The sequence below is a fragment of the Canis lupus genome, chromosome 27, assembly GCF_011100685.1.
Source record: "Canis lupus familiaris isolate Mischka breed German Shepherd chromosome 27, alternate assembly UU_Cfam_GSD_1.0, whole genome shotgun sequence".
Classification (NCBI taxonomy): domain Eukaryota; kingdom Metazoa; phylum Chordata; class Mammalia; order Carnivora; family Canidae; genus Canis; species Canis lupus.
In genome coordinates, this window is record NC_049248.1 from 26161917 (window position 1) to 26189868 (window position 27952).

At 36.8% G+C, this 27952-nt stretch overlaps 1 protein-coding gene across 1 annotated transcript in view; it reads left to right on the forward strand.

Moving 5' to 3' along the window:
• Window positions 1-27952, forward strand: part of ARNTL2 (aryl hydrocarbon receptor nuclear translocator like 2) — a 123376-nt gene that overhangs the window by 30847 nt on the left and 64577 nt on the right. The window contains 4 exon segments of the mRNA XM_038577125.1: window positions 9062-9212; window positions 10703-10790; window positions 10792-10805; window positions 27440-27597. Coding sequence (XP_038433053.1) covers window positions 9062-9212; window positions 10703-10790; window positions 10792-10805; window positions 27440-27597 — 411 coding nt within the window.

Consider the following 27952-nt stretch of genomic DNA (forward strand, 5'->3'; position numbering starts at 1 on the left):
TTAGTACTTTATCTATTATGTGACTAAGCATCTTACAGTAATATGGTAGTGATAAACAGTTTTTTTTTAATTTTCTCTTGTAATGCATTACCACAAACCTATAAAACAGTTACTACTTGTTATTCTAGAAAGCTACTTCAGACTGCCAAATCCCATATCACAGGGGAAAAAGGGAAAAACGGAGGGGAAAAAACTGGTAAAAATGAAGTAGTGGTAGGAAGTAGGCCTACTTGTTCGTGAAATAGAATCTGCATATCCCTTATTGTGGGAATTTTATTATTACCAGCAGTCCAGGGGGGTGAATCTGTTAGTTTGGATTTCACATCTCTTTCAGTTTCTCTTTTGAATGTCTTGGGGGGTAATGAAGTGAAATATAGTTTCCTCTTTCAACAAACTCTGTTATGTGTCAGGCTCTGTGCTAGGATTTGGGGATAACAGATGATATGGTCCTCAAAACTTTCTAGAATTGGAATTTACAGTGGATCTCCTAAATCTTTTTTTCTGCCTCTGTTCAGTCTATGAGCTGAAACCTTTTGGAATCCTGAAAAGCAGGATATCAGTGAAGCAATGGAAAGTACCAGAAGCAATAAAATTGAAAAGTGTGAGCATTTAGCACTGAGTAGGACATAGCATCACTTTCGTGGCATTCTTGACAAAAGTTCATAACCTGAATTTAGTTATGAGAGAATATTAGATGAGCTTAAACTAGGTGACATTGTGCACAACTGGCCAGTACTGTACAAAATCCTCAAGGACAAAAGGAGACTGAGAAACGGTTACATTTTAAAGAAAACTGAAGATGGATAACAGACTCTAAATGTTTCATGGGATCCTGGATGGGATCCTGGACCAGCAGATGGACATTAGGGGGGCAATTAGCAGCATCTGAATATTCCTGGTCTTGAGGTTAAGTAAGACATTACCATTTAGGGAACCTGATTTGGAGTATGGATTCTCAGAAACTAAGAAGCAAATGTTTAAGTTGTGCAAATTGTTTTAAGCACAAAGTTATTCATAGGTTAATTTAAATATTAACATATAGCACATTACTTCAATGAAATTAGGTAGTGGTTTAAAGTTTAAGTTGTATGAAAAAAACTTATTTTTTCCATCCTGCCATTGCCTATGAATGTGTGTGTGCCTGTATGGATGTATTTTCTTTCAAGCATAATGCCAAATCCTAAATCTGAACCCTTTGTAAATGAGTCTAAACCAAATGGCTGCTCGTTCTCCCCTGCTTATGATTCCCATGCAGCTGCTAATTTTCCCCAATTTATTTTCATCTTTGAGGAACTGATACTGAATGACAGACCTTTAAAATATTATACTGATGACCATCACCAGGGAAATGCATGTAGAATGCTAATGTCATTTTATTTTATTTTATTTATTTATTTACGATAGAGAGAGAGAGAGAGAGAGAGGCAGAGACACAGGCAGAGAGAGAAGCAGGCTCCATGCACAGGGAGCCCGACGTGGGATTCGATCCCGGGTCTCCAGGATCGCGCCCTGAGCCAAAGGCAGGCGCCAAACCGCTGCGCCACCCAGGGATCCCCAGAATGCTAATGTCATTTTAAATCACTAAAACCTTTGTAAAAGACAAGCATGCTATCATTGTTCAATCTAAATACTGAATTATTTTATTGAGTTAAATAACACATACTACCCAACTCAACATCAAAAACCCCAGTACAAAAGGGCAGAGGACCTGTTAGAAAGTGGGGGAGGGACAGTCAAGTATCTCCCAAACTGAGAAGACACTTTGAGACTGGAGAATGAAGCAGGCCACTCTGTAGAGTTTACACAGAGTTTTATTCAGGGTAACTTACGGACATGGGGCATCAGGTGGAGGATGATCCATGGCAGCTGCATAGTTATTCTCACAAAGTCCAGACTTTAGTTCACAGATTTTACAGAGTGAGGGGACACACAGAAGGGCACTGTAGTGAGACCAAAGGGCTCTCATGCACTTGTTTGACAGCTACCTTTTAATTAGATCTTGTGACATTACCTGTGCATCAGAAAAGACAGAAGACTGTGTTATCTCTAACAGATTCATGGGAGGCCAAACTAAGCCTTCCCACCATCCCAGTCTTGGCAGACATCTCTAAGGTATGTATATTAAACTCCGAGGGGCCAGAACACATAGCCCCAAGAGAGGCCATTGATCAAACATGGCCAAAGATGGAGTCAGTATTGTCAGCACTCTTACAGGCCTCAAGTAGACATTTTCCCAAAGATCTACAGATGGTCATCAAATACATGTAAAGATGCTCAACATCACTAATCATCAGAGAAAGAAATGCAAATCAAATCTCCAATGAGATATCACCTCACACCTGTCAGAGCGGTCAAAATCAGAAGACCAGAAATAACAAGTGTGGCGAAGGTGTGGAGTAAAAGGAACCCTTGTGCACTGTTGATGGGAACATAATTTGGTATAGCCACTCTGGAAGACAATATGGAGGCTCCTGAAAAAACAACAACAACAACAACAACCCAGAAATATCCTATGGTACAATAATTCCTATACTGGGTACTTACCAAAGAAAATAAAAACATGGTTTGAAGAGATATATGCACCCCTATGTTTATTGCAGCATTATTTACAGTAACTAAGACCTGGAAGCAACCCAAGTGTCCATTGAGAGATGAGTGGATAAGGAAGATGTGATGAATATATATATATATATATATAGTCAATATATATATTGTATATGTATATAATGTATATATATGTGATGAATATATATATTCTTATATATACAAGAATATATTGAATGTATATTCTTCAATATATATATTCATCTATATATATATACATATATATATATTCATCAAGATGTGATATATATTTGTATACACACAGCCATAAAGAAAAGGATGAGATCTTGCCAACAGCATTGACGGATGTAGAGATACTATGATAAGTGAAATAAGTCAGATTGAGAATGATAAATACTATACAATTTCACTTATGTGGATCTAAAAAACAAAATAAGTGAATAAACAAAAAGCAAAACCAGACCTATAAATACAGAGAACAAACTGATGGTTGCCAGAGAGAAGGCAGTTGGAAGGCAAAATGGGTAAAGAAGAGTGGAGATACAGGGCTTCCAATTTTGGAGTGAATAAGTAATAGGAATAAAAGGTACAGCATAGGGAATATAGTCAATGATATTATAATAGCATTGTGTGGTGAAAGATGGTAGCTACACTTAGAGTGAGCAGAGCATGACGTATAGAGATGTTGAGTTACAATGTTGTGCACCTGAAACTAATGTAATATTGCATGTCAACTATATGCATATAAACTTTTTTAAAAGTAGGAATATAGTATAAAATACTATTAAAAATAGTATTAGTATTTAAAAATAGTATTAGTATAATGTATAAAATATATATATATAATATATAAAAAGTAATGGTATAAAATAATATTAGTATTTTCTTAAAAGTAGGAAAATAGTATTATAGAAATGTATTAATAAACTAAATGCTATTTTTCTGGAAAAAAAATAACATGTATTATCTTCACCATTGAGAAGTGACAATTTGGTGAGGAAAGACAATATCAAAATATCGAAGCATATCCCTTCAAAATGAGTTGTAGAAAAGCAGAATTAACTTTCAATTCCTAACACATGGTCTCATCTAAATAAGAGTATGTGGAGGCTGAAAGTAAATTGGAAGATTAAAAATGAAATCTTCACTCTTTATGAGTCACCTTCTAACAAAAATCTACTACATGAAGGCTGAATTGTTTCCAAAGAACAGATCTTTTCATCCAGAACTAATTAGTCCCACTAACCCATATTTCCTTTTGTTTACAGAAAGCCCTCTGCTTTGAATATACTTCTACTGACATAGCAAACTTAAACTTGATGGAACATAGCTAATTATGGGGCAGTACTCCCATACTCACTAGGGAACATACAAATAAAGACCCTTAGAGCTTTAGGTTTTGATTTTGTGAAAAGAACATTATTTTGGCAGCCTAAAGACGGTCCATTAATTATTTTAAAGGTTAGGAAGTAGGATTGAAATGTGGAGATCATGCTTCCTAAAATGAGAGGCAGAAAATTCTTTATTTTTGTTTTGAACTTATAACAGGGAAACAGTGTGCTTGCTTGAGTATGTTGGAGGATTGGAGGTGGGTGGGAGGGTCTGGTATTATATATACCAGGGTGAACTATGGTTTAGTGTTGTATTTTTCCTATTGGTTTGTGATTTATTGTAAGAAATTCCCCACATTTTTCTGTGGAGACAGATACTGCTCTGTCACTCAAAATCCACTGGATTGAAGTCTGCAAACTGAAATTGGAATTAATCTCATGTTGTCTGGTAATCCTGAATTGTTCCAATTAAGAGAGTCCAAGCCTAGAAGTTTTCAAGTTCCATAAATCAGAAACTTAATTCCCAAGTGGTCAATAATCATTGATAGAATTATTCTCCCCACTTCTTTATTGTGAAATGTACTGTAACTTACAGAAGATTGTAAAAATCCTATGTGTATGTTAAAGAATTTTAAAGATTTGTGAACTCACACCTAGGTTAAGACTTAGAACATGAATTTCTTAGAAGCCCCTGTGTGTCCATCACTGATGGCATCCAGATGTAGCTTTTCTTCTCCCAAAGAGAATTCTGACTTTGCTTTTCTGTATGGTGTGGCAAGCTCTATTGATATTGGTAAAATATATATATATATTAGTTTTACTTTTGAACTTTCTCTATTTTTTTTTTTAAACATGCTGTGGGGTTCCTGGGCGGCTCAGTTGGTTAAACCTGGGACTGTAGATTTCTGCTCAGGTCATGATCTGAGGTCATGGGATCAAGCCTCCTGTCGGGCTACACTGGGTGTAGAGCCTGCTTAGAATTTTCTCTCCCTCTGCCCCTCCCTCCTTGCTCTTGTACACCTGTTGCAGTCTCTCAAAGAAAAATGTTTTTAATTAAAAATAAACAGGGCACCTGGGTGGTTCAGTCGGCTAAGCATCTGCCTTCAGCTCAGGTCATAATCCCGGGGTCCCGGGATCGAGCCCCACTTTGAGCTCCCTGCTCAGTGGGGAGCCTGCTTCTCCCTCTGCCCCTCTTCTCTGTTTGTGCGCCTTCTCTGTCAAATAAAATCCTCAAAACAATAAAAATTAAAAACATGCTGTATGTTTTTAGCTGTGACTTTTTTTTGCCCAGAATCACTAGTTTGAGATTCACCCGTGTTGATATCAGTACTTTATTCATTGTTACTGCCATTAGTATTTCATTTAGTAATTAAACCATCTGTCTGTTGAAGGAAATTTAGTTTCCAGTTTTCTCCGATTTTTATTTTTGCTGTTCAGTTACAAGCAGTGCTGCTAATGCATTTCTGGCACGTGTCTAATATCCATGGAGTTTCTCTATGTACCTGGGACTGGAATGCTGAATCATATATGCAATATTCAACTTTATTAGGTAATACGGAAATAGCTTCCAAAGTGATTGGAGCACTTTATGTTCCCACCAGTACAGCATAAACTTCTCATTCCTTTACATCTTCACTCACACTTGGTGTCCTCAAACTTTGTATCCATGGTATGGATATATCACTAGAGTTTACTTTGGATCATCCTAATTACTAATGAGATTATCTTTTTTTTTTTTTTGAGATTGAGTATCTTTTCATTTGCGTATTGACTGTTGAAATTCTTTTGTAGGGTGCCTGGTGTCTTTTATCCAGTTTTCTATTGGGTTGGTCTTTTTCTTATTGATGCAAAGGCATTCTTTATATGGTCTAGGTATTAATCTTTTGTTTATATGTGTAACAAATATCTTTTCCCAGTTTGTGACTGACTTGTGGTTTCATTTTCTTTGTGGTGTCTTTTAGTCAACATTAACTTAATTTTAAGATTGTATTGTTCAATCTTTCCTTTATTATTTCTACTTTTTATGTTTTGGAAAGTTCTTTCTCCACCAATATAATGAAGAAATTGTCTCCTCTAGAATCTTCTCTGTTACATTTCTACCTTTTACATTTAGGACTTCACTCCAGCTGGAATTGGTTTTTATATTTGGTATAAGGTAGGGGGTTCAATTTTCTTCTTTTCTGTACAGAAAGCCAGTTGGCCCAGGACCAATTATTAAAAAGCTGTTTTCCCCACATTGATCTGAAATTCCACTTCAGACGTTTAGCAGGTGTCCACATATACGTGTCTGGGCCCCGTCTACTTTTCCTTTGGTTTTTCTGTCCCCACAAGAATACCACACTGTATTATATGGCTTTGTAATGTCCTGATATCTGATAAAGCAAGTCCTCTCACCTTTCCTTGGCTATTCATGACCCATTGTACTTCCATGTGCATTTTATGTTATTTGTGAAGTTCTACCAGAAAAAAAATTTTTTGAGAGGAATTGGATTACATATCTATTTTAGGAAAATTGGCGTCTTTATGATATTGAGGCCTCTATTCCATTAGCAATGGCCTATCTTTCCATTTACTTAGATCTTTTTTAATGTTTATATAAAATTTTATAATTAATAAAGATCTTATATACTTTTATTATATTTATTCTTTGGATACTCTATTTTTTGAGATTATTGTAAATTGTATCTTTTTTTTTTAAGAGTTTCTTAATTTGAGAGAGACACAGAACAAGTATGAGCAGGGGAAGAGGAGAGGGAGAGGGAGAAGCAAACGCACTGCTGAGCAGGGAGCCGGACATGGGGCTCGATCCCCAGGCGCTGGGATCATGACCTGAGCCGAAGGCAGATGCTTAATTGACTGAGCCACCCAGGCACCCCTTGAAAATTTTCTTAGTGTTTGTTACTAGTGAATAGAAAGACAATTGATTTTTATATATTGACTTTATATACAGCCAACATGCTATACTTTCTAATTTTAATAATCTGTTGATTATTTTGGATTTTCTATATTATTTCTCAGTAACAGCAAAAAACAATTTTCTTCCTTCCCAATTCTTATATCTAATATCTTTTTTTCTTTCATACTCCACTGGCAAGTCCTCTACTATAGTGTTGAAAAGGGGTAGTAATAAAAGGTGTCCTTGTTTCTGATTATAAATAGAATGCTTTCCATACTTCCTCATTAATATTTCTATATTTATTGAAATGATCACCTTTTCCCATTAGTTAGAAATTATATTAATTTATTTACTGATATTAAACCAGTCTTGGATTCCTGGAATTAAACTATCTTGGTCATGATGGGTGACTCTTTGTATACATTTCTGAATTTTCCTAATATTTTTGTATCTTTGTTCACAAATGAGAGAGGCCTATAGTTTTCTTTTATTATACTGCCATTGTCAGGTTTTAATTTCGAAATTATGGAAGCCTCATAAAAAAGGACTTGGGGCCAATGTATTTCTTTTTTAGTATATGTTGGAATAGTTGCATAAGAAAGAATATGGTGATATTCAGGTCTTTATTTCTTTTTGCTTCAGTTTCTGTTAAAATTCTCTAGAATTTTTGGATTCATCTAAAATTTCAAATATTTAGAATGTTGTTCATGAGATTTTTACTGTCTTTGAAATCTCTAGAACATCTAAAATTATAACCCCATGTTCATTCATATTTATTTATGTCATCTTTTTTTCTTAAAAAGTTTTGCCAGAGTTATTACAATTTTCAGTGTTTTAGAAGAATCTATGTTTAGCTTTTTGATATGCACTTGTTTGTATTGTATTTCAACACTTCTGGTATTAGTGATTTCTTTTCTTTGAATTCTTTGAATTTATTTTACTGATCTTTTTCTAGTTTCTTAAAATACAGATTAGGGGGATCCCCAGGTGGCTCAGAGGTTTAGCACCTGCTTTCAGCCCAGGGCGTGATCCTGGAGTCCCGGGATCAAGTCTCACATCAGGCTCCCTGCATAGAGCCTGCTTCTCCCTCCGCCTCTGTCTCTCTGTCTCTCTCATGAATAAATAAAATCTTTTTTAAAAATACAGATTAAAATTGGGGCACCTGGGTGGATCAGTTGAGTCATCATGGACAGGGAGGCCCACTTTTAGACTATAGGCTACTCTGATTTTTATATTTCATAAAACATTTAATAAATCACACTTTATACAAAAAGGATTTTATTATCGTATTTTGCAACTTAGGGTTAAAAATATCCACATCTTTTGATGCTATTCTGGGATGCTAACCAAGCAAGCTTTATGTACCACAGTACATATTTGTGATAGTTAGAACAAACATAGATTGTAATAATAGAAGAATATTTAAGTAGCACGGCACCCTGGTGGCTCAGTCGGTTAAGCAGCCAACTCTTGATTTCTGCTCAGGTTATGATCTTGAGTCCCTTCACCAACTCCACACTAAGTGGAGAGCCTGCTTGGGACTGCCCTCCTTCTGCTCTTCCTCCCTGCTTATGCACTTGCACACTCTCAATGAATGAGTGAATAAAATCTTAAAGAATGTTTAGCTATGACACATCTACATGATGGTATATTGTACAGCCATTAGAATCCCTTATAAAGAATTTGTAATAGCACTATAACATTACCACAATGATTTGTAACTAAAGTAGAATATACTGTACACTATGATTTCTTTTTTTTTTTCAAAGATTTTATTTATTTATTCATGAGAGACAGGCAGAGAGAAGCAGACGCCATGCAGGGAGCCCGATGTGGGACTCGATCCAGAGACTCCAGGATCATGCCCTGGACTGAAGCCAGGTGCTTAACCGCTGAGCCACCCAGGCGTCCCTGTACACTATGATTTCAATGAATTTAATAACAACTATGGAAGAAATTCCAAAGGGAAATATCTCTAAATGATAGCATCAGTTGGTGACATTTGATTTCCCTTTCTATTTTTTTGTGTTTTCCCTATTTTCTACAATTCTTTTACAATTCAATGAGGGAAGTCAGCTTTAAAATATGGACTAGTAAATACATTTCTAGTATTTGAGTGTACATAGTTTGTCTTTCATTCTATGTTGTAATTTAGTTGATATTTTTAAAATATCAAGATAGAAAAACCATTTAGAACATGTGGAGGGATATATATAAAGTAAAAGTTAATGTTAAAAATAGATATCCTATTATGCTTTATCTCTCATAGACAGGATACTGATAGATGAGAACCAGTGCATTTCTCCTGTGATTTCCAGTCATATGAGCCAATGGACAAAACCAACAGCTCTTGGATCCCTCAGCCCCCATGTGATAGAGTTCCCAAGAAAACGAAAAGGAAGTGATTCAGACCCATCCCAGTAAGTGAATTTATTCCTCTAACCCCATGAAATCTTTCATTCTAAGGAAATCATTTAAATCAAATTTAAATAATTATTTTCAGTTACATGGTAATATTTGGATAGGGGCGATTATTTACCTACCCAACTGCTACTTGTCACTGACTAATCTGTAACTTTTCCATCCAGCTTTGAAGCTTATTAGATATCTAGAGGGGTCAGCTGGAGTCTGAAAGATAAAGGAACATAAGGTTAATTTGCTTAAAATTTATGGTCACAGCAATTGCTTCTTAATTGAATTGCTTAACCATGAGGAAAACATCTTCCTGCATGTTTTGCTAAAATGCTAAATACCATGTTGCTTTTTCTTATTCATCATTTATATGAAAACCAACCCTTGATCAGCTGTGGCCAGTTAAATCATATAAAACTCTTATTTTCCATGTTCATTAAGCCAGGTAAATAATAAAGTCAGTGTTGAGGATACTTGCCATCTCCTTGTTTATTTTTGTTGTTTAATGCAGCTTGCAGCCCCAAATATTCTTTAATAAACTCCCCAATGCCAGAGTTCATATAATGAAAATGTTAAGACAAAGTAAATATTACAATCCAGAGCAATCCATTTTAGGCTAGTATTTTACATAAATATGAAAGTTGATGGTAGTTCTCCAAGAATGAAGGGAAAAATTTTGCATAGGTGGACATGGTGAGGACATAATGAAATAAACCAGCTCTTTTTAAATCTCTTCTCCCCAATATACTTTATAATTTAGCTAAAACTCCGAAGACAGCAAAATCAGTGTTATTCAAGTGTAAGTACCAATGTACTACCCAAGTCACATATAAATGATTTGAAGGTTGTCTACTGTTTAGGGTTGTCTGTATTCTCTTAGACTCTTCCATTAAGGTGAATAGTCATAAATAACTACAACTGACTAAGTGATTGTCTAGAACCATTTGCTGTTTTACATCCTAAATTATCAGTTTAGAGTCCCTATTCAGCTCAAGCTGAAAGTGATTTTAAGTCCTTCTTTTTCTTCAGAATCATAAGCACCGTTGTTATTTCTTAGCATTTAAGTAAGATTGTGGCTATTGAAGTGGAGCAGTGAGTACTAGAGGTAGCAGTTTTATGCCACATAGGGGGCATGGTTGAGACCTTACATGGTTTGGGAGTGAATGGGAAAATGGTTTCAGTGGTAGGGGAAGTAATAGAAACATCCAAAGTAGTGACAGATAAAGATTTTTTGGGAAAAGACAGCACTGAAGATTAACCAATTGCCCACATTTTAGAAAATGAGGAAGCTGGGAAGCAAAAATATCAAGTGGCTTACCTAACATTACACAACTAGTTAGGATGCCTGATTGTTAGTGTGGTGCTTTCTTCATTACACCCTGCCTCCTATCTCTCTGCACCTGAACAGAATAGGGTACTTCTAGCACATAAGGAGAATCATGCTGTCCATTTCCCAACATGTATGGGTAGGGGTGACCTAAGACCTCCTTCCTTCCAGGTCGGGAATCATGACAGAAAAAATGGTGGAAAAGCTCTCCAAGAATCCTTTTACCTATCTTCTTTCAACAAGGATAGAAATATCAGCAATCTAGTGGCAGCAGGTAAGTCCTGGACTTCCATTCAACATATAATTTCTCCTTGAAGGTGTATAATGGCAGTAGACAGATATTATACACCCCACTGATTTGCTCATTATCTACCTTAGAGCTTCTCTGTTTTGCCCCAATCCTTCTGTCATTTCACCATTTTTCATTCCACTAATGAAATGATGGATGTCAAAGTATTTTATGAGTTTTTACAAAATACTGATTTTGTAGCATCTTTCCCAGAGACTCAGGGCATGAAAGCTAATCAGTGGATATGAAGTTGATTTCACTGGTGGAGCCTCAGAATATTGGGTATCTTTTTAAACAAAGAAGAATGAGAATGTTTACCATTTCTGCAGCACTCCTTGGTTTTGAATGGAGAGCTGGTTCTTTTAGAGGGTCATTGATGAAGATTCCCTGGAATGTAGTCATTAAATACTTCTTGAGTACTATGTGACACCCAGTGGACTAAGAGGGAGATAAGACAGATAAGACTAAAGAAACATGTACAACTTAGGAAGATACAGATAATTATTAAACATTATGATGACTGCCATAATACACACCTTGGGTACTGTGGCAACAAAGACAGTTGGGCATTTAAATAAGATTGAGATAAGGAGGAAAGGACAGTTTCCTGCAGAGATCAACTGAAACTAAGTTTTAAATGAAGAATGGAAGTAAGTTATTCAGAGCAGGAATAGAGGAGGTATTTTTAAGTAGAAGGAAAGACTGCAGAGGCATAGGGCATGAAATAGGAAATAGCACTCTGCTAATCAGGAAACAAGTGGCTGGCACAATACAGCAGAGGACATACATAGGTGGGTGATCCATGAGACTTGGGAGATAAACATGGACTAGGTCAAAGAGATCTGTTGAACTAAAGAATGTAGAGATTATCTGCATGCAGTCAGGAAAACAGAAGGATTTTAAGCATGAGAGGACTTGATCAAATTATGTTTAAAGAAAAATTGTGGGCCTTTGAGCTTTTTTTATTTGCTAAAGTATATATAACATAAAAATTGCCATTTCAACCATTTAAAAATATTTTATTTATTTATTCATGAGAGACAGAGAGAGAGGCAGAGACATAGGCAGAGGGAGAAGCACACTCCTTGCGGGGAGCACAATGGGGGAGCTCGATCCCAGGATCACACCCTGAGCCAAAGGCAGACACTCAACCACTGAGCCACTCAGGCATCCCTCAACCATTTTTAATGTACAATTCAGTGGCATTGGTTACAGTCACAATGTTGTACAATCATTACTACTTCCTACTTCCAAAACTACTTTATTACCCCAACTAGAAACTGTGCATTAAATAATAAAACTCCATACTTCATCTCCTTCAGTCCTTGATAACCTGTGGCCTATTTTCTAGCTCCATGATTTTGCCTATTCTAGATATTTTATATAAGTAGACTCATGCGGTGTTTATCCTTTTGTGTCTGGCTTATTTCACTTAATGTTGTATTTTGAAATTTCATGTATGTTATAGCATATATCAGAATTTCATTCTTTTTATGGCTAATATTCCATTGTATGTATGTACCACACCTTTGTAACAATGTTACATTAGTATCAAGTGTACAACATAGTCAGACTTCTCTTCTCTATACATTATGCTATGCTCACCACATAGCTACAGTCACCATATAATGCAATTACTGTATCATTGACAGTATTCCCTATGCTGTGCCTTCTATTCCCATGGCTTATTCAGTCTGTAAGTGGAAGCCTGTAACTCCCATACCCCTTCACCCATTTTGCCCACCCCCACCCTCCTTCCTTCTGGAAGCCATTAATTCTTTGCATCTATAGGTCTGATTCTGCTTTTTGTTTACTCATTTGTTTTGTTTTTTAGATGCCACACGAGTGAAATCATGTGGTATTTGTCTTTCTCAGTCTGAAATTTTCACTTAGCACAATACCCTCTTGGTCCATCCATGTTGCTGCAAATGGCAAGATCTCATCTTCTATATGACTCTCTAATATTCTGTGTGTGTGTGTGTGTGTGTGTGTGTGTGTATACTACTTCTTTATCCATTTGTCTACTGATGGACACCTAGGTTGCTTCCATATCTTGGCTGTTGTAAATAATGTTGCAATAAACACAGAGATGCATGAATCTTTTCAAATTAGTGTTTTGATTTTATTGGGTAACTACTCAGTAGTGAAATTATTGGATCATATGGTATTTCTGTTTTAAATTTTTGGGAGGAAACTCTATACTGCTTTTCACAGTGGCTGTACCAATTTATATTGCCACCACAGTGCATGAGGGTTCCATGTTCTCTACATCCTCGCCAATACTTGTTATTTCTCATCTTTTTGTTTTTAATTATTCTTACAAGTGAAAAGTGTTATCTCATTGTGGTTTTGATTTGCCTTTCCCTGGTGATTAAGTGATTAGCATCTTATCATGTGTCTGTGGATCATCTGTATGTCTTTTGAAAAATGTCTATTCAGGTCCTCTGCCCATTTTTAAATCAGAGTGTTTGGTTTTTTTGGGCATTGAATTGTATAAATTCCTTTTTATTTTGGATATTAACCCCTTATTAGATATGTCACTTGCAAATAGCTTCTCCCATTTAGTAGGTTGCCTTGTTAAATTGTTGGTTTCCTTTGCTGACAAAGGCTTTTTATCTTGATGTTGGTCTGATAGTTTATTTTTGCTTTTGTTTTCCTTGTCTTAGGAGATATATCTAAAAAAATATTGTTACAGCAAATATCAGAGAAATTACTGCCTTATTACTCTTCTAGAATTGTTATGGTTTCAGTTCTCACATATAGGTCTTTAATCCATTTTGAGTTTATTTTTGTGAATGGTGATAGAAAGTGGTCCAGTTTCCCCAGAACCATTGGTTGAATAGACTTTCTTTTCCCCATTGCATATTCCTGCCTCCTTTGTCATAGATAATTAACCATATAATGGTGGGTTTATTTCTGGGCTCTTTATCCCATTGATCTGTATCTGCTTTTGTGCTAGTCCCATACTATCTTGATTATTATAGCTTTGTAGTTTATCTTGAAACTATGATACCTCCAGTTTTGTTCTTTTTCAAGATTACTTTGGCTATTCGAAGTCTTTTGTGGTTCTGTACCAATTTTAGGATTGTTTGTTACAGTTCTGTGAAAAATGCTCTTGGTATTTTGATAGGGATTGCATTGAATCTTTAGATTGCCTTGGGTAGAATGGATATTTTTACAATATCCTATTCCATGAACATGGAATATTTTTACATTTATTTACGTCATCTTGAGTTTCTTTCATCAATGTCTTACAGTTTTCAGAGCAGAGGTCTCTCACCTCCCTGGTTAAGTTTACTCCTAGGTATTTTAGACTTTTGGGCACTCTTGTGAATGGGACTGTTCATGTAAAATCTTTTTCTGCTAGCTTGTTATTAGTGTATAAAAATGCAGTGATTTTGGTATATTTTGTATCCTGCAACTACTGAATTGATTAGTTTTAGTAGTTTTTTGATGGAGTCGTTAGGGTTTTCTATATGTAGAATCATGTCATCTGCAAATAGTGACAGTTTCACTTCCTCCTTACCAATATGATTGCCTCATTTCTTTTTTTAGTCTGATTACTGTGACTAGGACTTCCAATACCATGTTGAATAAAAGTGGTGAGTGGACATCCTTATGGTATTCCTCATAGAAGAAAAGTTCTTAGTCCTTCACTACTGAGTATGATGTTGGCTGTGGTTTTTCATACATGGCCTGTATTGTGTTGAGGTATGTTCCCTCTAATCCTGCTTTGTTGAGAGTTTTTATCATGAATGGTTGTCGAATTTTGTCAAATACTTTTTCTGTGTCTACTGAGAAGATCATATGATTTAAAAAAAAAAAGATTTATTTTAGAGAGCATGAGCAGAGGGAGAGGGAGATTGCCTAGTAAGCGGGGAGCCATATGTGGCTCAATCCCTCGACCCTGAGATAATGACCTGAGTGGAAACCAATAATCAGATGCTTAACTGACTGAGCCACCCAGGCACCCCAGGAAGATCATATGATTTTTATCCTTCATTTTGTTGATATGGTATATCATGTTATTGATTTGCAAATATTGACCCATCCTTGTATCCCCAGAATAAATCCCACTTGATCATGTGAATGATCTTTTTAATGTGTTCTTGAATGTAGTTTGCTAATATTTTGTGGATGATTTTTGCAACTATGTTTATCAGAGATATTGGCTTATAGTGGGTTGTTTTTTTTTTTTTTTTTTGGTGTGTGTCTGATTTTTGGTATCAAGGTAATGCTGGCCTCATAGAATGTATCTAGAAACTCTCTTTAGATTTTTTTGGACTAGATTGAGGAAATAGGTATTAACTCTTCTGTAAATGTTTAGAATTCACTTGTGAATCCATCAGGTCTTGCTTGTTTGCTTGCTTATTTATTTATTTGTTTGTTTGATGAAGAAGAAGAAGAAGAAGAACAACAACAACAACAACAACAACAAGAACAGGACGGGGGAGAAAGAATCATAAGCAAGCTTCACACTCAGCATGGAGCTCAACATGGGGCTCAATTTTACAACTCTGAGATCATGACCTAAGCTGAAATCAGAAGTCAGATGCTCAAATGACTGAGCCACCCAGGTGTCCCTGGTTGTTTATTACCAATTCAATTTCATTACTAGTAATTGGTCTGTTCAGATATTCTATTTCCTCCTGATTCAGTTTTAGAAGATTGTATGTTTCTAGGAATTTATCCATTTCTTCTAGCTTGTCCAATTTTTGCTGTATAATTGTTGTAGTATTTTCTTATAATCCTTCCATATTTCTGTGGTGTTCTTTTCCACTTTAGTTTTTAATTTTATTTATTTAGTTCCTAATATTTTTCTTGATGAGTCTGGCTAAGGGCTTATCAATTTTGTTTATCTTTTCAAAGAACCAGTTCTTGATTTTATTGACTTATTTTCTTTCTGTCTGTCTGTCTGTCTCTGTGTCATTTATTTCTGCACTAAACTTAATTATTTCCTTCCTTCTTCTTTGGGCTTTGTTTCTCTTTTTCTAGTTCTTTTAGGTGTATGGTTAGATTGAGCTTTTTTTCTAGGGTTTGTTTTTGGAGCTAGGTTTGTATTGTTACATATTTCCCTCCTAGAACTGTTTTTGCCATGTCCCAAAGATTTTGGACTGTTTTTTTTTTATTTTTCTCTATATGTTTTTAAATTTTTTCTTTGATTTCTTTTTGACTCCTTGTTAAGCCTCCACAAGTTTGTGGGGGTTTTAGGATCTTTTAGTGATTGATTTCTAAGTTTCATACTGTTGTGGTTGGAAAAGATTTGTGGTAGATTTCAATCTTAAATCTATTGAGACTTGTTTTGTGGCCTAACATATGATCTGTTCTGAAGAATGTTTCATTTGCATTTAAAAAGAATGTATTCTGTTACTTTAAGATGGAATGTTCTGTATATGTGTGTTAAGTCCACCTGGTCTAACGTGTTGTTCAAAGCCACTGCTTCCTTATTGATTTTCTGCCTGGATGAAATACCCATTGATCCATTGTGTGTTAAAGTCCTCTGTCATTATTGTATTATTGTCAATTTTTCTATATTCATTAATGTTTGCCTTATGTATTTAGGTGCTCCTGTGTTGGATGCATGGATATTTACAATTATTCTGTCCTCTTGTTGGATCAATCCCTTTATCATTATATAATGGCCTTCTTTGACTTTCGTTACAGTCTTTGTTTTAAAGTCCATTTTGTCTGATATAGGTATTGCTACTCCAGATTCAGATTTTTTCCCTCACTTCCATTTGCATGGAATATTTTTTTCTAGGCTTTTACTTTGTCTATGTGTCTCTCTAGGTCTGAGGTGAGTCTTTGGTAGACAGCATTTTTTTTTTTTAAATCCATTCTGCCACCCTGTCTTTCAATTACAGCATGTAGGTCATTTACATTTAAAATAATCATTGGGGGGGAACCTGGGTGGCTCAGTGGTTGAGTGCCTGCCTTTGGCCCAGGTCATGGTCCCAGGGTCCTAGGATCAAATCCCACATCAGGCTCCTTGCAGGGAGCCTGCTTCTCCTTCTGCCTATGTCTTTGCCTCTCTCTGTGTGCCTCTCATGAATAAATAAATAAAATCTTAAAAGAAATAAGTAATTATTGTTAGTTATGTACTTATTGCCATTTCATTATTTTTACCTGGTTGTTTTTGTAGTTCTTGTACTTCTTTTCTTATTGTCTGTCTTTGTGATTGATAAGTTTTGGTAGCATCATGTTTGGCTTTAAGTTAAAACACATTCCCCTCCCCCCCCAAAAAAAACTTTATTTAACCCTGTCCTTCATGTTATACATATATTGTGTTGTATATCTTTATTCATAATTTTCTAACATCTAATTGTGGCAATTTCTTTTCTACTGAAAGAAGTTCCTTCAACATTTCTTGTAAGGCTAGTTTAGTGTAATAGAATTACTTTTGGGGGAACTTCAATTCTGAACAATAACCTTGCCAGGTAGAGTAATGTTGGTTGTAGGTTTTTTCCATCAGTACTTTGAATATATCATGCCACTTTCTTTTGGCCTGCAAAGTTTCTGCTGAAAACTCAGCTGATAGCCTTATAGGGTTTTTCTTTTAGGTAACTTTTTGCTTTTCTCTTACTGCCTTTGAGAATCTCTATTTTTTAAGTAGACTCTGTGCCCAATGTGGGGCTTGAACTCAGAACCCCGAAATCTATCTTTAACCTTTGACATTTTAATTATGTGTCTTGGTTTGGACCTCCTTGGGTTCATCTTACGTAGAACTCTGTGCTTCTTGAACCTGGGTATCTATTTCTTTCCATACGTTAGGGAATTTTTCAGCTATCATTTCTTCAGATAAGTTTTTTCCCTTTTTCTCTTGCTGCTTCTTCTAGGTCCCCAACAATGAGAATGTTTTTTCCCTTGATCCCTTAATCAACCTTCATTTGTTTATTATTATTTCTCTTTTTGTCATTCACCTTGTGTGCTTTTCATTAGCTTATCTTCCAGATCGCTGATATAGTCTGCATCCTCTAATCTGTTGATTCTCTCTAATGTATTTTTGTTATTGTATTCTTCACCTCTGATTGGTTCTTTTTTACATTTTCTCTCTCTTTATTGAAGGTCTCACTGAGTTTGCTCACTCTTCTCTCCAGCCTAGTGAGCATCTTTATGATTGTTACTTTAAATTCTTTATCAGGTGCAGCCCAGGTGGCTCAGAGGTTTAGCGCCGCCTTCAGCCCAGGGTGTGATCCTGGAGGCCTGGGATTGAGTCCCACGTCCGGCTCCCTGCATGGAGCCTGTTTCTCCCTCTGCCTGTGTCTCTGCCTCTCTCTGTGTGTCTCTTATGAATAAATAAATAAAATCTTAAAAAAAATAAATTCTTTAGCAGGCTTATTATTATCTCTATTTCATTAGGCTCCTTTTTCTGAGGTTTTGTCTTATTCTTTCTTTTGGAACAAATTTCTCTATTTCCCCATTTTGCTTGACTTCCTGTGGGTGTGAGTGTGTGTGTGTGTGTTTTTTTTTTTTAAGATTTATTCATAAGAGACAGAATGAGAGGCAGAGACATAGGCAGAAGAAGCAGGCTCTCTGCAGGAACCTGGTGTGGGACTTGATCCTGGACCCTGGGATTACACCCTGAATCAAAAGCAGACGCTCAACCACTGAGCCATCCAGGCATCCCCCTGTGTGTGTTTCTATGAGTTAAGCAGAATAACTACTCCTAAATTTGTTTTTAAGATTTTATTTATTCATGAGAGACACAGAGAGAGAGAGGCAGAGACAGAGGCAGAGAGAGAAGCAGGCTCCATGCAGGGAGCCCAATGTGGGACTCGATCCGGAGACTCTAGATCACACCCTGGGCTGAAGGTGGTGCTAAACCACTGAGCCACCCAGGCGTCCCTCTACTTCTAAATTTGAAGGAATATTCTTATGTATGGTCATCCCCTATGTAGATCTTATGTGCTTGGTGACTTTCACTGGCTGGAGATGTGGCTGGCATGGGCTGGGTGTCCCAGGACTCTCCACACAGTGGGCACCCTGGTAAGACAGGGTCAGTGTTGTCCCTGGGTTCTCCCTGCAGCAGGTGCTCTGGCAGGATAGCTAAAGCTAGGGTGGCTGCCTGCCAGTGTATCTCAAAGCTCTACACCTAGAGGGAACCTTGGCCAGATATTTGAAGCTTACACAGGTATTATTCAGAGTATCCTGGGGGCTCTCCACACAGAGGGCACCCTGACAGGACACCTGAAGTGCATGTAAAGCTCGGATTTCTGGAGGCACTATTTGTAGTGGGTGCCCTAGTGCAGTGGCTGGAGCTGAAGCAGTGTGTGGACCAGGAGACCCCTGAGCTCTTTGTACAGAGGGTGTCCTGGTAGGATAGCTGAAGTGGGTACAAACAGGTATGTTCTAGGACTCTGTTCAGAGAGTGCCTTGGAGGGGTGATGGCTGGAGCCAAGGCAGGGTACATGCCTGGGAGGGAAGGGGTGTTGGGTATTCTGCACAGGAGTTGCCATTTATCCATTCACCTGTTGGTGGGCATTTAGGTTGTTCCTATCTTTTGGCTGTTGCGAATAATGCTATTATTATTTATGAACATTGATGTACAAGTATCTGTTTGAGTCCTTGATTTAAATTCTTTCCAGTATATACCTGGGGAAATTGCTGGGTCATATGATAATCCTATGTTTAATTTTTGAGGAATGACAAAACTGTTTTCAACATTGGCTATACCATTTTACACTCATACCAGCAATGTGCAAGAGATCCAGTTTCTCCATATCCTTGCTGACATTTGTTATTTTCCATTTTTGAAAAGAATATAGCTATCCTACCAGGTATGAAGTGGTACAGACTTACATTTTCAAAGAATCACTCTGGAAACAGCATGGAGGATGTGCTGAAGGGGGAAAACCCAAGAGGCAGAGAATATAGCTGAGAAGTTCTTGCTAGGGATTGTTTTCTGACTATTGGTCTAAGAGAATGGTCCTGGACAGCAGGGCATGGAAAGGGAAGGACATATTATGATACGTTTAAAAGAGAATTGCTGATTGTTGGTTAAGGAAAGCAGGAATACAGGAAATGTTCAAATTTTCTGACTTGGTTACCTATGCGGAGCATGGTATCATACACTGAGATTAAGAGGTAGATGGTGAATTCAGTTTTGGACACAATGAAAACATGGTTATTTCTGGGATCTCCAACTGGGCACTTGGATATGAGGTTCTGGCACTCAAGGTTGAGGCCTTGTCTGGAGATATAGATGCATATATCATTGATATGACTGTGACCGTTTCAGAAAGCCATTGCAGTGATTAGCATGGATGCAGTCCTTGGGGGAAATATATGGAGTGGGAAGACTTGGGGGCTGAGCATGTACTCTGGTGACACTCAGGCCTAAACACTATAAAGGGAGGAGGGAAATCTACCACAAATGTGAGAAGACATGGCTCTGATGTAGGAATAGTATCTCAGAAACCAAAGGAAGAGGGTTTTAAAAAGAGGAAGGCATGAAAAGGAGCAAATCTGTAGAACATTTTGATTGTATTTGTTTCTAATTTCATTTGTCTTTGATTTAGGGAGAAAGCCTACATTTCATTCAAAATGCAGTAAAACTAGTTGTTAAGGAAAGCTTTCACTGTGTTTTGGAAAAAAATATGTTTCTGTTGTATAAGATGCTACCCTAAGAAAGTGTGTCTAAGTAATGTGACAATTATTAATGTCAGAAAGTTTATTAAAATCCCTATGTAAAAATATGACTATAGGCCGAATGCCAGCGTGGAGAAAAAATACAGATAGTGAACTTACTAAATACCTACATTTTGCTGCAAACAGGAAATGAATTGTTTGGCTGATACACGATCATATGTCTTTTTTCTGTTCTACCAGGGACCATTAAATAATAGTATATTTGGATTTCATAAGTAGAGTAAGTTTGTCACCAAGAAGGCAAGTTCAGTGTTCATTTGCCAAAACATCTGCAATCAAAGCAAAAGCATGATTTAAAACAGCCAAAATTTACCTTTTGAAATTGAGGTGATGTGTATGTATATATAGTTCCAGACCATTAGCAAGGAAATCGTTCACCTGTTTAATTATTTTCTGTTTTATTCCCTAAATATGAAGTCTGGCTAAAAAGGGAAAAGAGAAAAGAAGCTAACTTAATCTGACCTGGTCTTTTGCTTCAGAGACCAATCACAGAGCAGACAACGATCAGTGACAGGAGAGGCAAGGTGGAAGGCATACCAGCCTTCACAGAATAAGCTTCATCTAGCCTCCTCTTAGGTATATGACCTTGGGCAGTCGTTAACCTTCCCAGCGTCATTGCCTTTATCTGTAAAGTGGGGATGGTAACAACTACATGATTCTCAAATGTGAGAATTAAATATTTTTGACAAAGTACCACAACTATGAAGCTATTCTTTAGACAGAAGGAAAAGCATCCCTTAAGTTTTGATCTTAATGGTCATTTTTTATTTGGAGTATTTATAAGCATCTCTTTATTTATAAGCATCTCTAATAAAGTTTATTAATTTTTTTCTATAAATAGAATGTATTATTATTTAAGCAGGAAACTATTACTCAAAATACCTCAAGTAAATAAAATAGTTCAAAGGTAGGTTCAGCTTTTTTCACAGCTCAGAAAAGGATCAATTGTTGCATCAAGAGGGAAATTTGACAAGATGAATCAGAAGCCTTAAAATAGTTTTCCCTAAAATTATATTTCTAAGGGTTTATCCTAGGAAAAATAATCAAATATGCATGTACCATAATAGTATTAGCCATATTATTTCTAATATTGAAAAATTAGAATATTGAAATATCCAATAATAGAAATGATTAAATTATGGGCTATTTAATCAATTAAATCCTGCTCCCCAAGAATATTTGAAGCTATGGGAGAATATTCATGTTACAGTGTTTAGTGAATATGATATGAAAATTTATACTCCAATATCTGAATTTTATTATATAACATTCTATATATTATACATTCATATATATATATTCTTTAAGATTTTATTTATTCATGAGAGACACAGGCAGAGGGAGAAGCAGGCTCCATGCAGGGAGCCGGATGTGGGACTCGATCCGGAGATTCCAGATCACGCCCTGGGTGCCACCTAGGCGTCCCTCACATATATGTTCTATTTATAGATGGAACACACACCTACATAAATAGACTACACACATACATATCTAAATTAAATAGTCAAAGATGATTTTTTTTTTTTTGTATGTATCGGGACACATGTTTAAGAAAGACGAGAAGGATGGGATGTCTGCCTTTGACTCAGGGCATAATCCCAGGGTCCTGCTTCTCTCTCTGCCTGTGTCTCTGCCTCTTTCTCTGTCTCTCATGAATAAATGAATAAAATCTTAAAATATTAACTGTGATTATTTCAAGGTTAGATTACAGGTGTTTTCCTCTGAGTTTTTCAAGTCCCCTCTCCTCAAAAAATGATGCATTCAGAAATAAATATTTTAAATATATATTTTAAAAACATCCTGCATAATTTTCTCTCTTTTCTTTATATGTAATGATCAGCACTGATTCTTATATTATTGTCTCTCAGTCTTTTTGGTAGTCTGAATGTTCTTTTCTAATAGGTTCTTTAGGAAGAGCTCATAGGATCAATGTGCCCCGAAATTTGGCAAATGTTAATAGTTTGTTTGCAGTTTTGTAGTTGGAGGTCAGTTTGGATAGCTATAAAATCCTGGACTCATATTTCCCTTCCTTAAGTATCTTAAATTTGTTAAACTATTTTCTTTGGGCATTAAGAATTATTGAAAAATCTAGTGACGATCTTGTTTTCTTTTCCTTATTGGTGACTTGGCCTTTTTGCCTTGTTATTTTTTTTTTTTTTAAGAGTTTTACCTATTATATGAGGCTGGCCCATGGTTGGCCCTACTGAAATGGTTTTGGTATATTTTCAATGTATAATTTCAAGATTTTTTTAATTTTAGGGAAGTGTTCTGGAATTGCAGTTTTAATGTTTATTTTGTTCTATTGTTTGGCATTCTTCATGATCCCTATCATATTTATATTGGTTTTGTGTGTGGTGTGAGAGGTTGGCTTTTGTGTGGATTACTTTCTATTGAATGTTTTTAAAATCCTTTTCACCATTTGAGGGTTTTTTTTCTTATTGTAGTTCAGTTGACAGGGTTATATCAGATTTGCATGTACAACAGTGATTTGACAGTTCTACACAGTACTCAATGCTTACAATGATAAATGTACTCATCATTTGTCACCTTATGATGTTATTACGATATTATTGACTATATTCCCTCTGCTGTACTTTTCATCCCTGTGACTTATTTATAACTGGAATTCTTACCTCCAAATTCCCTTCATCTATTTTGCCAATCTCCTCAGCTACCTCCCCTTTGGTGACCACCAGTTTCTTCTCCATACTTTGTTTTGATACATTTGGAAATATATTTGAAAATTATATTTTTTATTTTTATTTTATTTTTTTAAAGATTTTATTTATTTGAGAGAGAGAGAGAGAGAGAGAGAGGCAGAGACCTAGGCAGAGGGAAAAGCAGGCTCCCTCCAAGGAACTCGATGTAGAACTCGATCCTGGGACTCCGGGATCGTTCCCTGAGCCAAAGGCAGACACTCAACCACTGAGCCACCCAGGCATCCCTATATATTTTTTTAAATACTACTCAATCTGCATAATTTTTTAATGAGGAACATATTTTGTCCACATCTGTTTATTTAACTTTAGTAGTGGTCTGGTAGTAACTACATTTCTTAATAAATACACATACATGTATGTATATATATATTCACACATGCATATATATATATATATATATTTGGCATATTATGCTAGGGACTATACTACTGTTAATATTACTGGCAAGTGAGGACTTTCCAGTTTGCAATGATATTAATTAAAATATTGACAAAATAAATTCCTTTTGTTTAAAGATCTGAGATGCTCAATTCATTTAGGCTATTTTAATACAGCCACCATGAACTATTTGGTTAAGCCAGCAATTGTTTTGAAAATTACTTTATTCAGTATTATTTATATGAAAATTATATATTTTTTTTGAAAATTACATTTCTCAGAAATTAGCATGACATATTTTTTAAGCCAAGCACCAGTTATTGTTTACTGTCAGTTAACATAGTTTTTGTTGCTGTGATGGGGATGATGTGCCTGTCAGCCTTGGGAGAGCTACTCCTTGTGTCGACAGTAATATTCATTTCCGGTCATTAGGAGCTCAGGGTAGCATTTCTAACCAAAGACTTACTAGGAATTAGGATGATGGTACTTCACCTCACATTAATTTTCTTTTGAGAATTACATAAAAGCTGTTTTGTATAGTTTGACATTTTATCCTGCTTTTTTGTAGAATGGAAGATGGTGAACAACAAGTAAAAATGAATCAGGTGCATTGAATCATTGAGATTGGTAGACGGTGGGTAGAAAAGGGTGCCCATGCAAACCTTTAGCCAACGTAAAAGGCGATGTCAAGACAGAATTGATTCCTGAATGTTAGGTCTGTCTCATTTGTTATGCTCTGATAAGTGGTGATTATCAAGTACCTGTTACCTTTTCTATCCACTTGAATAACATTTTGTCTTAATGTGCCTTTAAATTTTTCTTAGAGGGATTCTTTCTTAAAATATTTTCTTTAAGCACCAGAGAAAAGTTGATTCATGCTATAAACAAATCACAATTACTTATGAAAAGCATCTGATTGTTAGGAATTCATCATAAATTCTTTGTCAGTTTCAACATATTCTCAATGTCAGCAAAAATTTTTCTGTATCTGGCAACATGGCCAGATCTCAGTTTTGCTTTATCTTCACTTATTCTGGTTTTTGATATGATTTACAAAACACTGACATGGGTTAAAGTGGAATTAACAGTACATAGAATTAAGAGCAAGCTCCCTGCTGCTAACTTGTCAAGCAGAGGACCAGCCTCTGGCAAATAGGCCTTTCCTTAATACCATCCTCCAGAAATCTTTTCACGTGCATCTCCTTCAAGTAAAGTGCCTTATTCAAAAACTAGCTATTTCTGCCTTCCTCTGAGTTTCCTATCTCTTATAATCATCATTCATTGTTTTCACAGTGGCCTTGCTCCACCACCTGTTCTCACCTGTCTCTAACTCCTACCTCTGAGATAGAACACCCCATCTGCTGTACATTCCTGGAATCAGGCATCTCTGTCCACTGCTATTGTCTGTGCTAGTGGGTAATACTGGTAGAAACGAGAGGTGATAATTCTAGCAAGAGGATAACTAGAACATTCTTCTAATCATAAAATTTTAGGGACACCTGGGTGGCTCAGCAGTTAAGCATCTGCCTTTGGCTCAGGGCGTGATCCCAGAATCCTGGGATCGAATCCCACATCGGGCTCCTGCAGAGAGCCTGCTTTTCTCTCTTCCTGTGTCTCTGCCTGTCTCTGTGTCTCTCATGAATAAAAATATTTTTTAAAAAGCATAAAATTTTAATCTAAAAATTACTCATGAATGGACCAAAGTATGAGTCCATAACTGAATTTTATGTGAACATACATATAATTTGAATTCCATCCAGTTCACTCAAAAGTACATCTTTTGTTCCGGGAATGCATTACCCAAGGGTGAATGTTTGGCGAGGGAGGGGAATATTATCTTCAGCAGTTTTCATTAGTGTTCTCCCCTCCCTCATTCTTTTATGTGGAAAGATTACATTTCCTTTTATCTAATTTAAAGTTGCTATAAAGACAGGTCAAAGCAAGTCTCCTATTTCTTTCCCATCAGATTGTCTTTTTAAATTCATCTTACATGGAAATTCTGGAGGTGCCATGATCTAAGTGTTGTAGGAGAAACAGACAAATGTTTATAGTTAAGTAATATGAAGAGTAAAGAACTTAATTCAAATGTAAGATAAAAATGTAAGATACACATTTTCCCCCTACATTTTACCATCTATGAAGAATATCAGTGGCGTCTTCTGGTTAATTGGCAACATTTTTCTTTCTTTGTAATGTATTAAATAATACTGAATTTCTGACAGATGGTGGCTTAGGTTTGGTGACATATGGTAGCAGTATAAAAGATATTGAGGTAGCTGAGAGAGGAAGGTGATTAATCATGCAGTAGTCACAGAAAGTTTACTGGGAGAATAACCAAGCTTGGTTTTGAAGAAGGAATAGATTTTTTAAGGAATATAGAAGGGAAGGACATTCTAAGCTTAGTAAAGAGCAAGTCAGAGGAGATGTGAGAGACTTGGCATGTGCAAGGATTAGCAAGTCATTTGGCATTGCCGCTGAATAGTAACATTTGGAGATGTTGGGAAAGCATGGAGAGATGAAACTGGAAATGAGGGATCAAGCCAGGTCATAGAGAACCTTGGGATGTCATTAGGGAGCTTGGCTCTCCCTCTTAAGCAGTGAAAATACATTTTAGCAGTTTTATACAATGGAATTAGATGACTTCATTTGTTTTAGAATGATAATTCTGGACGTCAGGGTTTGTATAGACTGGAAGAGGAAGACCCTAGAAATATAGCAGGTTAAAAGGCTTTCACGGGTAGTGTCATGAGCCAGCACCTAATGAATTAAGGCAGTGACCGAGTGGATGGAGAAGAGAAGACATATATAAGAACTGTTTTAAGAACTAGAACCTATAGGAGTTTGTGATTATTTGGCTCTTCAGAGTAAAGGAGGAGGAAGGGTCTAGAATGAGCCTAGTGATGTCAGCAACCAAGATTAAACTCTACAGGAATAAGTCAGGGGTAATGGAGGAAGGAGAAATAAAATGGGGTAAATTCAAAGAACTATTCATTATGGGGTTCCTTGAGGCTTAAGGCACTTGTGAATCATTCAGATGTGTAATTCAAGTTCCGAAGCTCAGCAATGGGGTGAAGTGTGAATGAGATAGAGATGTAGTAGTAAGTAGCTTATGAACAGCTCTAAAGGCTTGGAGAGGAGGAGATATCCCAGGGTGAAGCTGTGGGGTGAGGAGAAAGTAGAGCCAAGTGGGGAACTTGGAGACACCGCTATTTAAAGAAAAGAGGAAGAGCCAATAAAGAGACTAAGGGACTGAGCGGAGCAGAGAGGATGGAGGAGCAGGAGAGGTCACGGGAGCCAGCGGAAAGATGAGGAATGAAGTACTGTCAACTTCAAGGCAGGGATCAGCAAGGAGTTGCCTCAAATAAGGATGACCCCCGCCAGGCATAGTGTCAGCGGTTGGGGGCTTGTGCAAGGTTGATTTGAACAGATGGAAATGTGCCTGCTTGAGAAGGGAAAGGCGGGGTGGAGATGATGCTCTCCAGAAGCTGGCCAAGAAGGGAAGACAGTAGCAACATAAAAACCCCCAGAAGTGAGGAAAGGTGGGGGAAGAGGTTCGCACACACCTGTAGCCCCATGGGAGGGAGCCATGGAGGAGAAAGAATGAGGTGCAGATGCTGAGGATGGAAGCCCACACCAGAGAGGACTGATCTGTAATAGGAGGCTACCCAGCTCTTCCTCTTGAGACTGAGGGAAGTTCTCAAATGACCCACAGGGCTCCCAGACCCATCTTAGTTCGTGAAGGTTTCTGGAAATAAGATAGGGAGGAAGGAGCACGGAGGAGAGAGGAGCCTCCTCAAGCTCCAGCCAGTGCCTCCAGGGTAACTGGGCGTCTACTCAAGGTCAAAAAATAAAGAAGGTTCTTTTCCTTCTTAGAGAAGCTCATAGCCAGACAGAAAAGCGGAGGAGAGATAAAATGAACAACCTGATTGAAGAGCTGTCTGCAATGATCCCACAGTGCAACCCCGTGCCACGGAAGCTGGACAAGCTTACAGTTCTAAGAATGGCCGTCCAACACTTGAAATCTTTAAAAGGTGAGTTTGGAAAAGGCTTCTGCACTTGGATCTGCAAAGTCCTCCCTGTAATCCGAGGTCCCGGATTCATTGGTTTTGCTGTTGGTGGCTATTGAAATTCTGTACGGATGTGTCTTTCAGCTTTACAGGCATCTGGGGGTTTTTTTGTTTGTTTTTGTCTTATAGGCATCAATTTCGAGGCTTGCTCATATTCTGTATGTGGAGAGAATACTAATCTGGGTATCGAAAATCTTGGTTTCAGGAAAAGCTTTATCTTAAATGCATGCAGTAGGTCTCTCCATTTGTGTCATCTTCAATGTCTTTCATCAGTGTCTTAAGAGTTTTCAGAGTACAGTTCTTCCACTGAGAAAATTTA